General features: G+C 37.0%; 1 protein-coding gene across 2 annotated transcripts in view; it reads left to right on the forward strand.

Annotated features, from left to right (window-relative positions):
• The first annotated feature begins 204 nt into the window (after positions 1-204).
• The window catches only part of MYPN (myopalladin), a 100,892-nt gene continuing 87,403 nt past the window's right edge, over positions 205-13,693 (forward strand). Inside the window, exons 1-2 of one of the 2 annotated variants that reach the window (XM_032313418.1) lie at positions 205-540; positions 12,090-12,992. In XM_032313418.1, coding sequence (XP_032169309.1) covers positions 12,091-12,992 — 902 coding nt within the window. In that variant the 5' untranslated portion in view covers positions 205-540; position 12,090. Of the gene's footprint in view, positions 541-12,084; positions 12,993-13,693 lie in introns of those variants that run through there. The other variant, XM_032313419.1, reaches the window with a different exon arrangement.

Genomic DNA, 13,693 nt, shown 5'->3' on the forward strand with positions numbered 1-13,693 from the left:
TTTTTCCATTAAAATTAAAGTTCCTAAAAATTAAGAATTTTGATGTATTTCAAAAATAATACCATTCTCTTTGACAGGTGGAACATGGTGTCATGAATTTAGTAGTAATTCCAAACATAAATCAATAAACAACTTGGGCCTCCAGCTAGGAGTGAAATTCTGTAGGTAGAAAAACTGATTGACCCCCACCGCCCATAGGTGCTGTTCCGCTATGGAATCCCTTTGCTCAGTTTTCTCCTGTCCAATCAGGTGGAATGTTTCACAGGCACATGGTTTATACAGCTCAAAATAACTTGGGACCTGTGAGCTGACAAATGCTCTGGCTCCGGTGGTGACAGGTTGTCCAGCTTCTTACAGCCATCTTCACTGAAACTAAGGTTAACTCCTCACTCTCTATGGACAGCTACTCTCGATTTCCAAGGGCGTGAAGAATTTTCTTTTTCTCCTGTGCTTTCATCTAAAAGTTCTCCTTGGATAATTATCATCACAGTGGATTGCCTGGGTTGGACATCCTCAACTGGGTCAACTAAAAAAAGAAAGGTAATATCCAGATTTAAGTTCTCAAGTGTGTTCTGATAACAGGGCGTTGACAATGGGAAAAGGGATATTTCAGAGACCTAGTTACTGTGATTAAGAGGGAAACCTAGGATAACTCCTAATTGTGTTTGATGGGACACAAAATTTTACAAAAAATAAAGTTTTCTACATGTAAAGATTTTGGAAGGGATTGGTGTGAGTCACAAGAGATCACAGCTCCTTGAGTCCTAAGGAAAAAATACCTCAACAGAGGAAGTTGTGACATGATACATACATCATAGGTATTTCCACATGTTCACTTATTAAAATAACAGTGTGTATAGAGAATTTGTGTGCGATGCCTATTTCCTTTTTAAAGGAAGTCAAATCTAAAATAATATGACTCCGTAGTTAAAAGACTTTCATTTTAAATTTTTTTATCATGTAAAAGGATATGCTTGCTATATTTAGTGTTGGGAGATCTGCTCCCTGGATTAATGTACACAACAGCTGCAAAAAGTCTTGCTCAAAGGACATTGCTCTTTCTTTCTCCTTTCTCTCTCTCTCTCTCCCCCTCTCTTCCACTGCATCAAAAAGACACTTGACAGTCAGTGGCAAGTGTTTGGCCTGGTATTTTGCACTATTAGCAGTAATTAGAGGCACATCTTGAATTATATTTTAAAAACCATGTAAGCAAAGAAAAAGAGAACTTGGATTCATCTGTATTTCCATTTCCCAAAAGTAAACATTACAGCAATGGTGCTAAGAAATTTTCTATTTCGTCAACCGATTTTTATTCATACTTGTTAAAGATACTAGAATCAATCAGTTTGAAAAAAACAAAACACCTATCCATTTTTGTTCTCAAAAAATTGTGGTTCAGTTATTTTCACATTGATAATGAGAAAATGAATTCTACAAACTCCAATAAAGAATCTGTGACAACTTTTCAGTCTCTCCTTAATCATAACTCTTAAGTACATGTAAAATCCACAATCCTTTTCTAGGAAATTGAGACTGTTTATACTTAAAGGTATAATAAACATATTTTTTAAACAAAGGTTAAGATATGCTGTCTGACACATGATTTGACAACAAACAAAATATTTAAAATCAAGGCCATTCCATGAAATCTGAAATATATGCACATTATATTTATTTTGTTGGTAGACAAAATTATAGCCATTACAGAATCTTGTAATAATGGACTATGAAACAAACGGTTGGACACTATCCAAATTCTGGAAGTTTGTCTCTATTCCCACTTACAGAGTATAGCTAATGTTATTGGAACTCATACTAATGTGTTAAATCCCCAGTTCTATAGATCTGTGATTTAGAATACAAGCTCTCTATTACATGTTTCTATTACAGTGTGCTTAGTCCAATAAGTGGAATGAACTCAGAACCACAATTCATGGATATCAAAAGTTGAATGAGTTTTTAATCCAGGCTGGGTTTTGTGATTCATAGAGATGGTTTATTCAAATTTACTTTTGACATAAGACAGCTGATAAATCACTTTTCATCATGAAAGGGCTTTAATGAACTAAGATGCCAGCTAAATTTTCAACAGTTAATGCCATATATGTAATAGGAGTAATGAACTGAGCTTGCTAACCTGAAAATACAAAGACAAACAATACTGGTAATCCCAGAATAATTACGATAGTTTCCTTCATTGACATTGAGATTTGACAAAGGCATTGCTTGTCACCCAGTGTCATTACCTATAACAAGACCAAAAATTGAATTTTTTCCTCTCTTAGGAGATACAGAAGAATCAAGCACCAAGGAGATCTTTTCTTAAATTTCTATGGTACTGCATACTTGACAGAGTTTTTTCTAACTGCTAGGGAATTGCACTTTTGCTTAAAGGGAATAATTCAAGTACAGACAGAATAGTCTGTTTAAAAATTTAGGAGCATTGAGATGGCTCTGTGGGTTAAGCCACTGCTTTTGGCTTGGGTCATGGTCTCAGGGTCCTGAGATTGAGCCCCACATCAGGCAGGGAGCCTGCTTCTGCCACTGTCTCTGCCTACTTGTGATCTCTGTCAAATAATAAATAAAATCTTTTAAAAAAAAATTAAGAGTCTGTATTCAGCAAATATATTTTTGGTGGGCACAAAGGTTTGTATGACTGTTTACTTGCACTCACAAGAGTTTGTAGAGTTCATGTATAACCAGAGTCACCTTGACCAGTTCTGCACAGGCTGCCTGTTGCCTCCGCTTGGAGTCACAATGCCTTACACCCTCTGGGGGGGGCCCAGCCTTCCCACCAAGCCCTTAAACTAAAACTAGATCTTCAGATCTGGAGCCTCTTGGGAGCACATCTTCCTCTCCCAATCTAGGCAGCATGTTATGTCAGTGTAATTTGGGAAGTTACCTTTTTCAAATCCTTCATCACCTAAATAAATCTGACAGGCTGAAGAGAGATGAAACTGTTCTATTGTTTTCTTATTTTCTTATTTAAAATAATCTTTGAGTTAATGAGATTGACGTTTTCTCGTTTTTGATTTCCTGTTTGAGAGCTAAGTTCCCCACAAATGGTGAGATCTTGAGAGTGATATAAAACCTCATTTTTTTTGTGACTACCACCAAGCTCTTCTTATATCCTAGAGGCCTGAGGTCTTTGTTTGTTTTTCATTAGCCTTTCCATGCATTGTGGAGTTTACTTTTACACAATTTCTTTGCTGTCAAGGTTAAATACTAACCTTGGGCTCTGGCTTTAGTATCCTTTACTTTCCTACATGTTTATCCTGTTCTATATTCAAAAACATAGGAAAGTATGCCAATCTCTTTTCTCGCACTCAAACGAAATCCTTACTTTCTTTCCTACCTTCCCCACTTTAGCAATTCAGTTAAAACAATAGTAAGAGAAGGGAACAGCTTACACGCCCTTGGCCCATTATCTAAAAACCTTTTCCTTCCTTTAACCTCTGCCCTTTAAGGAATGTCCCTAATTTAACAGATTCCCACTGTTTCTCCTATATATTACCTCTGGTCCATCTCTTTAGTTCAACATTCCCTTTTAATGTATACATTTGTCTCTATTTGTTTTTATCTGCTGTTTTTCCTGTTTCAAACTGAAAGAGGAATTGAGAGACTAGACCTTACACTATTTCCATAGTGTTGGTTATGACATAGGCTACTGACATAGTTCTACATATTTCATGTCCTTATTCTGTTAATGCAACATATACTAACTTACTAAATGACTAATGTCATTCACACCAGAAATAGACTAGAGATAAAACTAAGATGGGGGTGATCCCTGTGATAGTAATGGAATGGGAAACTAACAGTGAAGAAAGATTTACCTCAAAATGCGTCCCATATACAGCCAACTCTTTTTTAAATTAACGCCTCTTTATTTTTCCTTTTAAGATATTTATTTATTTATTTATTTATTTATTTATTTATTTATTTGTCTGAGAGAGATTACAAGCAGGGGGAGTTGTAGGCAGAGGGAGAAGCAGGATCCCTGCTGAACAAGGTGCCTGATGTGAACTTGATCCCAGGGTACTGGGATCATGACCCGAGCCAGAGGCAGAAGCTTAATGAACTGAGCCACCCAGGGGTCTTTGCAGCCAAATTTTTAAAAGATGATCTGTACCCAACTCTCCAGGACTAGTTCCTATGTCATGGGATTTGGTTCATGGCCCAGCAAGTTTCTCCGAAAGTACTGAATTAGATACTTCTATTGTGTGGAACATCATAGGATAGAGAAGGCAAGACAAATAGATCAACACCAGCGAGAGGGAGGCAAATCCTAATTTTGTTGTTGGTTCTTCTCCTAAAGAACATTCTGGGTATAATAATTACACATCAGCAGAAAATTATCACCTTCAATTTGTGTTTTTAAAGCACAGTCTTAAAGTGCTTTCACAAATGAATCTATGAAGTAAGCAGAGTAGTTCTGCTTATCCTCAGTTTAGAGGTGAGTTACTTAAAGATGTCTTATCTTGTCCTATTCCAGCTCTCTACATGAATAATTATTAAACATTAAGCTATTTTTTGTGTTACCTAGAAATGAGATTTGTTTTCTCATTTAGATATCAAAATTTGTTTAGGTATCTATCTCATTTAGATATCTTCAGTGTTTATGTTTGAGTCCAAGTTATTTCATATTAGGTTTTGCTAATTTGCTGGTCAATGCCCCAGTTTAAATATTCATATTATAACCCAAAGATGGGTGTATACCAAATGATATTTCCAACAAGGCCTTCTTAGAGCTTGCAAAAAAGGTAGTGCCTAGTTAACATGAGTTGAGAAATATACCCAAAGGTATCAACATCAAATTTTGTTATTATGAACCAGACCCTCAGTTTTCAGCAAGCTCTCAGGGCAGATCCTCTCATCAGGAGAAATCCCAGGGGGAAAAATGGAGCTATTTAGCAAAGTAAAATAAAGAGCAGTCAATAAGCCATCTATGTCACCAAATTAGTTTATATGATTTACTAAAGTCTGTGTTGATTATTGATGTCGCCTTGTTTCATTTCCAATCTAGGAATCTCACCTTAACCATGATCTGTTTTTAAGGACGATTACTCATTCTTTTTTTTGTTTTGTTTTAAAACTTTTTTTAAAAAAGATTTTATTGGGGTGCCTGGGTGGCTCAGTGGGTTGAAGCCTCTGCCTTCGGCTCAGGTCATGATCCCAGGGTTCTGGGATCGAGCCCCGCATCGGGCTCTCTGCTCAGCAGGGAGCCTGCTTCCCTCTCTCTGTCTCTGCCTGCCTCTCTGCCTACTTGTGATCTCTGTCTGTCAAATAAATAAATCTTTAAAAAAAAAAAGATTTTATTTGTTTATTTGAGACAGAGAAAGTGAGAGAGAGCATGAGAGGGGAGAAGATCAGAGGAAGAAGGAGGCTCCCCACAGAGCTGGGAGCCCGATACAGGACTTGATCCCAGGACCTCAGGATCATGACCAAAGCCAAAGACAGTCGTTTAACCAACTGAGCCACCCAGGCACCCCTCACTCATTCTTATTCTGAAAGTGGCATTAAATCTGTTTCAATTTTGTAAGAAGCAGAAAGAAGGAAACAGAATCCAGTGTCACTCTGAACATCTCAGATGAAATGTCTTAGAGAATTTTTTTTTCCTTAAGATTTTATTTATTTATTTGACAGAGAAAGATCACAAGTAGGCAGAGAGGCAGGCAGAGAGAGAGGAAGGGAAGCAGGCTCCCTGCTGAGCAGAGAGCCCGATGCGGGGCTCGATCCCAGAACCCTGGGATCATGACCTGAGCCGAAAGCAGAGGCTTAACCCACTGAGCCACCCAGGCGCCCCTGTCTTAGAGAATTCTTAATTTCCTTTCCTAAAACCTGCTCATCCAAGAAAATGATTCCACCACGCACCTAGTTGCTTAGGCCCTAAATATTGGAGTCACCTTTGACTCTGCTCTTTCTTTCCTATCTTTCAGTCTACTAGCAAATTATACTGCCTCTTCCTTTAAAAAAAAAATAACTCAAATCTGATCATTTCTCACCATTTTCCTACTGGTACCATTCATTGATCCAAGCCACCATCATCTCTTGCGTAGCATATGTTAAGGCTCCTTAACTGATCTGCTTGTTTCCACACTTGCTCCCTTCAACTTGATTTTTTGCATAACAGCCATGCTTAATTTTTTTCAAATACTGTGTCATCCGCTTCTCAAAACCTTAAAATTTGTCCCCATTTACATGTATAATAAGATTCAAAGTCCTTCCCATGGCCTGCAAGACTTCACATGATCTAACTTTGTACTTTTCTGACTTGTTTTCTTCTACTCTTCTTTTTCATTCACCTCCTGGCACAATGGGCTTGACTCACACACAGCAAACATTTACCTCCCTTCACCTGAACACTTACTTCTTTCTCAGTTAGGAACATTCTCCACCCACCCCCACCTCAAGATGGTCACACGACTAACTTCTCCACTGCATTAGAAGCTATGTCTGATCTTCTTAGCTGAAATAGCATACCTTCCCCTTTCCCCCTTCATTCTCTATTCCTTTGTCTTATTTATTTTTCTTCTTAACACTTATGTCTTCTCCACCAGAATGTCAACTCCATAGGATAGGGACTTTGTCATTTGTTCACTGCTGAATCCATAGTGCCTAGAATGGTACGTGGCACAGAGTAGAGGCTCAATCGATATTTATTGGATGAATAAATGAAAGCTACATTAGCCATAATAGCATTTGGGCTTTTTAAAAGTACAAATTTTACAAGATAGTTTTTACATTAATGCTTGAAAGAGAAAATGATATATTTTAAAATTTCCTATTATAGGTAATATTTATCAGCTTAAAAATTTATATGTGCATTTTCATTTGACAACCTCTTAAAGGAGAATTGCTATTATCCCATTGGAAAGATGGTAATAATTGAGTCATTAACTGACTTGCTCAAGATAATACAGATATTTAGTGTTAGAGCTGGGATTCAAACCCAGGTTTCTTTTTTTTTTTTTTTTTTATTTACTTGAGAGAGAGACAGTGAGAGAGAGCATTAATGAGGAGAAGGTCAGAGAGAGAAGCAGACTCCCCATGGAGCTGGGAGCCTGATGCGGGACTCGATCCCAGGACTCCAGGATCATGACCTGAGCCGAAGGCAGTCGTCCAACCAACTGAGCCACCCAGGCGTCCCTCAAACCCAGGTTTCTGATTATAATTAGATGTACTTTGATACTTCTGCTATGAAAGAAAAGCATAATTCCAGTTATTTTATCCATCATAAATTTTCATTTGAAAGTCACCTTGAAGTGATTAAAGCTTTTACCAGTTTATATTTTTCCTTTTTCTCTAAGTTTTTTTTTGCAAATATGATTTCTATTTATCTATCTTACTTTATTCTGTAATTAGAATAAAAGATAATAATAGTTGATTTAGCAGGAAATTCTAATGAACCAAAGAATTCAACAGATATTGATTGATCCAATTCCATGTGCTGTGTGTGCACAGAGATGGTGGTGTACAAAAGCAAAGTGAGGTAGACAGAAAAGTAAATAGGCAAATTTAATGTGTTGTGGTAACTCCTGTATTTGGAGAGAAGGACAGAGAGGTTTGGGATCACATTGCAGAGGTACCCAACCCAGAACAAAGAAGAAATCCCACAGCGATGTCTCAGCTAAGAACTGCAGACCATGTAGATCTTGGCCCAGTAAGGCAGTGAGGGAGGTGGGGACAGGCAGGTGCCTAAACAAAGAAAATGTATACAAGATCCACAGGCAACATAGTTCTTTCATGAAACTACTTTTTTTTTTTTGAGACTACACGTATTTCAACAGAGTATAGATGGTGCTGAATTAACTACAAATCAGAGCTCAGCTGCTCTTCAAACTTTGTCCTAGGGTCAACCACGTCACTAGCTCTACTTCCATTTCTTATCATGCTATGTCACTATAGTTCCTATTTAATAATAATAATAATAGCAGCAACTACCATTTACTGAACATTTACTAAATGCCAAGCACATTTAATCATGACTTCAATCTATGAGATGGCTGTTTTGCAGACGTCTAAGCTGAGCCTTATAAAGGTTAAGTGACCTTGTTGAGTTTATACAGCCAGAAAGTGTCAGAACTGGGATCTGAACCACATCTATCTAACTCCAAAGTTTTAGGTAATAAACACTACATTAAAGAACATTAAATAAATTAATTAAGCATTAATTAAATTAAAATTAAAACAATTCTTTATTTTAAAAACTGTAAGTTTTTTATCATAATAATTTCTTATAACTATAAGTAACAGAATAGGCATGCATTTGCACCTCAATTGGCTTCTTGACTTTAAAAAAGAAAAAAAAATGTTTATCCAGAGCAGTGATTAATTTTTACAAGTATTTTCTTTCCTATTTCCACCATAAATATAAAGTTCTTAAAAGTTTTTCAACAATGGGGCACCTGGGTGGCTCAGTGGGTTAAGCCTCTGCCTTCGGCTCAGGTCATGATCTCAGGGTCTTGGAATCGAGTCCTGGATCTCTGCTCAGTGGGGAGCCTGCTTTCCCCTCTCTCTCTACCTGCCTCTCTGCCTACTTGTGATCGCTCTCTGTCAAATAAATAAAATATATATTTTTAAAAAGTTTTTCAACATTAACATCACCTTTACCTAAATATTGTGGGGTTGTTTTTTTTTTTTTTTAAAGATTTTCTTTCTTTATTTGAGAGAGAGAGAATGAGCAGGGGTTGGGGCAGAGAGAGAAAAAGAAAGAGAAGCAGACTCCCCACTGAGCAGGCACCCCCCCAATGCAGGGCTCAATCCCAGGACTCCCAGACCATGACCTGAACTGAAGGCAGATGCTTAACCAACTGAACCACCCAGAAGCCCCTAAATATTGTTTTTTGCTAACACCATTTGAGTGTCTATTACAGGCTTTGCATTCTGATGCATGTTTTAAGGGCTTTGCATTCATGATGTTATCAACATCCCAGAAATTAGGTATTATTCATGTTTTACAAGATGAGGAATCCAAAGCTCAGAGAAGTAAGCAATTTCCTCAAAGTCACGCAACTGCTAAGAGTTCATGAAACCAGAAGAAAACCGATCTGACTCTAAGACCAATAATTCTCATTTCATGTTGCCTCAAGATAAAAGCCATCTTAGAATACAGAGTTAGAGACAAAGTTACAATAAAACACGATATACAGTAATGTCCAACTAATAGAAGATCATTCTGATTTATATATTACTTAGTTTTCTCCTTACATTTTTAAATACAGTTGGCCCTTGAACAACATGGGTTTGAACTGTGTGTGAGTCCACTTATACATGGATTATTTTACATTTAAAAAAATACAGTACAGTGCTGTAAATGCATTTTTTCATCCTTATGATTTTCTTAAACCATTTTCTTTTTTCTAGCATAGTTTATTGTGAGAATACAGTATATGATACATATAAAAATATGTTTTAATTGGCTGCTTATGCTATTGAAAAGGCTTCTAGACAATTGTGTGTTATTAGTAGTTAAGTTTCCTAAGAATCAAAAGTTATACGTGGGTTTTTGACTGTGCAAGGGCTGGCGCTCCTAACTCCTGCATTGTTCAAGGGTCAAATGTATATGCAGAAATTCAAATGAGACTAATGAAATAGTTGATTTATAAATGAGAAGGATTTTTTCATCAGTATAATAATTACATTTTTTTTTAAGATTTTATTTATTTGACAGAGAGAAAGATCACAGGTAGGCAGAGAGGCAGGCAGAGAGAGAGGGGGAAGCAGGCTCCCTGCTGAGCAGAGAGCCCGATGCGGGGCTTGATCCCAGGATCCTGAGATCATGACCTAAGCCGAAAGCAGAGGCTTAACCCACTGAGCCACCCAGGTGCCCCATAATTACATTTTAAAATAGCATTTGCACCTTATTGCACATATTTTTAACTCTTCTTCTGTATGTTAATGCAGACATGAGACAAATTTTCAATTGATATATCAATTATACTTTCATTTACTATTTGGTATATCATTTATGGTCCTACCAGATTTAAAATAGCCAGATAGCTCTATTTAATGAGTATATTATAATTTAATTAACTAATTTCTTATTGAACATGGTTCCAATTTTTAATATTATCATCTATACTGTGATGAATATCTTTGTAGATAAATCTTTGCACTCATCCAGCACCTTTGCATTTTCAATTCATTTTTAAGGCACAGTAAACTTCACCCAAACAAATGACTCCAGTAGTGATAATTTCAGGCTGTAACAAGCATGTGGAAAAATATTTGGCTGTAGGCAATTACTTCAGCCATCTCTAATTGCCCTCTCAAGGTGACCGCTTACTTTGCCAATTTAGAGGTTGGTTTTGGATAGCACTCTAAAAGCTCAAGAATTAGAGCGGTTCCCAGGAAGTCTTCTTTGTGATGTAAGTAAGGCTGTCTTATAGGGGATAGGAAAGGAGTGAACTAAAACAAGTTTGTCATAGAATCATAAACCCTAAAAAGATTTAGATAACTTTCCTCTCCATCTTCCCAGCACAAAGCCTAGCACATGGTAGCCAAGAATAGCAAGCAAATGGTCTTCATTTCTATGACCATCTTTGATTGATTGGTGGTGACTGAAGGAGTAGAGTGTTAAGAAAGTCAAGATCCATGGGAAGAGCACTGTACTCTGTTAGCTGATCTTTTAAGGAAAGAGAGAAATAACAGCCTACAGGTCACCAGTTTGCTATCCCTCTAGTAAATGTGTGACTCAATAAATGATAAAATGTTAGTAATATAAAGTTGCTTTGTATTACCAAACTCTAGTTCGGGGGGGGGCTTTGAACTAAAGTTACTGTAATATTTTCTTAATATTTTAAAAATTATTTACTTTTTGAATCAGTAATAGCCTCATATAATTGACACTCAAAAGTCAAGAAAGGGTATACCGTGAAATACAATATAGGGGTGTCCTGTATTGAACCTCATTTCCCTGTCTCCCATATCCCCTCTTCACCAATGTTAATAAAAGAGATTTTTAAAAATCTAGGCTCTAACTCATATCTTCGTACAAATTAAATTAATTATACCTTATTTGAAAAGCCTAAATCATTACACTTTTCAAGAGCAGATTGAACCTCTAAAGAACATTGAATTTAAACAACTTGTCCCTAGTCAAAAGCCTCATGAACTGGATCAAATTGATGTTTTCAGTAATTAAATGGATTATGTTACCTCTATCTTTTTTTTTCCCATTTCGAAGAAGAATTTATTCATTAGTTTAACAATTATTTTTTGGGATCAAAGTCCTTGCATTGGTGGAAGTTGTATTTTAGTGGGAGGAAAATGACAAGCTGCTAAAAATGTGCATGCCAGGTATTTCTTATGAAGATAAGTGGTACTGGGAAAACCAAACTGTGTAAAAAGAATAAGCTGGAAAGGTATTTCTGGCTTATGTTGGGCCATAAAGAAGGAACCACTGAGGAGAGAATAGGTAGATAATTGAGGGAAGTGAGAAGTGAGTCACATAGCATTGTCAGAAAGAATGCTCCAGGTACAGGCAACAGCAAGCAAGTCAAATGTTCTGAGGCATTTCAGATGTAACTTTAGAATATATTTCAGAAATAATAAGAAACCAGTGTGGGTGAAGCTGAGTGAAAAAGTCTTGAAACCATAGGAGATAATGTCAGTTTATTTAGAGCTTTTAATGAATGAAACAAAAAACTGTTGTCCGTATTTTTTAATGCCCATTATTTTATTGCATTCAAGGTAATGGGGAGAGTATGGACAGCAAATCTCTGTGTAGGAAAGGTCTTTATAACTAAAAGTCCTTTATAGATATCATCAATTAGAAATTGTATTTACTATCACTATGGTTACATCATAGCTTTCACAATTGAACTTGTATTAAAGAATTTAATAGAGTGGTTATTACCCATGTTTTTATTTTATATTTCAGGGCAGTCTCATTCAGTTCATCTTCATTTTACAATTTGAGGTTCATCTTTAAGTCTTTAATGTAAATTTTGTAGAAGTATCAAAATTAGGCAACTTTTTATTTTAAGCTTTAAGATCTTAAGACTCCATCATGCTTGTAGACCTATTATTCTTTAGAAATGATCAAACTTTTTGTTATTATTATTATTATTATTATTTTGTGACAGCATGCAAGACGACAGCATAGAAGCTTCTACTTCCATATCTCAGCTTCTAAGAGAGAGCTATTTAGCAGAAACTAGACACCGGGGAAACAATGAGAGAAGTCGAGCAGAACCGTCCTCCAACCCTTTCCATTTTGGCAATCCTTCTGGAGCTGCTGAAGGAGGAGGAGGCCAAGATGACCTTCCAGATCTTTCAGCCTTCCTAAGCCAAGAAGAATTAGATGAAAGTGTCAATCTGGCAAGACTGGCCATCAATCACGACCCTTTGGAGAAAGCAGATGAAGCTCAAGCCAGAAAACGTCTTTCATCTGATCAAATGAAACATTCACCTAAATCAAGTTTTGACCCCAACTTCTGTCAGGATAACTCTCGAGGTCCTACCAGCTCTAAAGAGAGACCTCATGAGGCAAAAAGGCCACAGTATAGCTCTGAAACCCAGTCCAAAAAAGTATTCTTAAATAAAGCTGCCGATTTCATTGAAGAGCTGTCCTCCCTTTTCAAAGCCCATAGCTCCAAAAGGATTAGACCTCGTGCCTGCAAAAACCACAAGAGTAAACTGGAATCTCAAAACAAACTTACGCAGGAAAATAGCTCCAGTTTGTCAGATATCTCAGAAAGAAGAGAAAGATCTTCTGTTCCCATCCCTATCCCTGCAGATACTAGGGATAATGAAGTGAATCACGCCCTTGAAAGGCAGGAAGCTAAGAGGCGCGAAGCTGAGCAGGCTGCCAGTGAGGCCGCTGGTGGAGACACCACCCCAGGCTCTTCACCTTCATCTTTGTACTATGAAGAACCTCTAGGGCAACCTCCTCGGTTCACTCAAAAGTTACGGAGCAGAGAAGTTCCAGAAGGAACCAGAGTACAGTTGGATTGCATAGTGGTAGGAATTCCACCACCCCAAGTAAGGTAAAAAATATCCCATTAGTAATGCTTGGTAACTGCTTTCCATCTACCCTGATCCTCTCTTAAGTATGTGGTTTCAAAAACTATGTACTCTTTCTGAGAAAAAGTCAGAGTCTAATGTAGCACTCTCCAATAGAAATATAATATTAGCCAAATTATGTAATTGAAATTTTTCAAGTGGTCACATTTTCTTTTTTTTTTTTAAGATTTTATTTTATTTATTTGACAGAGAGAGAGATCACAAGCAGGCAGTGAGGCAGGCAGAGAGAGAGGGAGAAGCAGCCTCCCCACTGAGTAGAGAGCCCGAAGTGGGGCTCGATTCCAGGACCCCGAGATCATGACCTGAGCCGAAGGCAGAGGCTTAACCCACGGAGCCACCCAGGCGCCCCTTCAAGTAGTCACATTTTTGAAAAGTAAAAAGAACTGGGTGAGATAAGCTTTTAAAATATGTATTATTTTATCAATATATTAAAATATTATTATTTCAACAGGTAATCAATATAAACTATCAATAAGATATCCAGTGTGAATTCTACATTTAGAACAGCACTTCTCAATTTGACTGCTTAATTTTCCTAGGAAATACTTAATCTGCATTTAGATTTCATAACGTTTTCAGCTGAAAAAGTAGCTTAACATACTCAAGTTGTTCCAAACATACCTCAAAATTTCATAACAGCAAAATTATCAGTTTTTAAATTTAA

Source organism: Mustela erminea, chromosome 14, assembly GCF_009829155.1.
Source record: "Mustela erminea isolate mMusErm1 chromosome 14, mMusErm1.Pri, whole genome shotgun sequence".
In the NCBI taxonomy this organism is placed as follows: domain Eukaryota; kingdom Metazoa; phylum Chordata; class Mammalia; order Carnivora; family Mustelidae; genus Mustela; species Mustela erminea.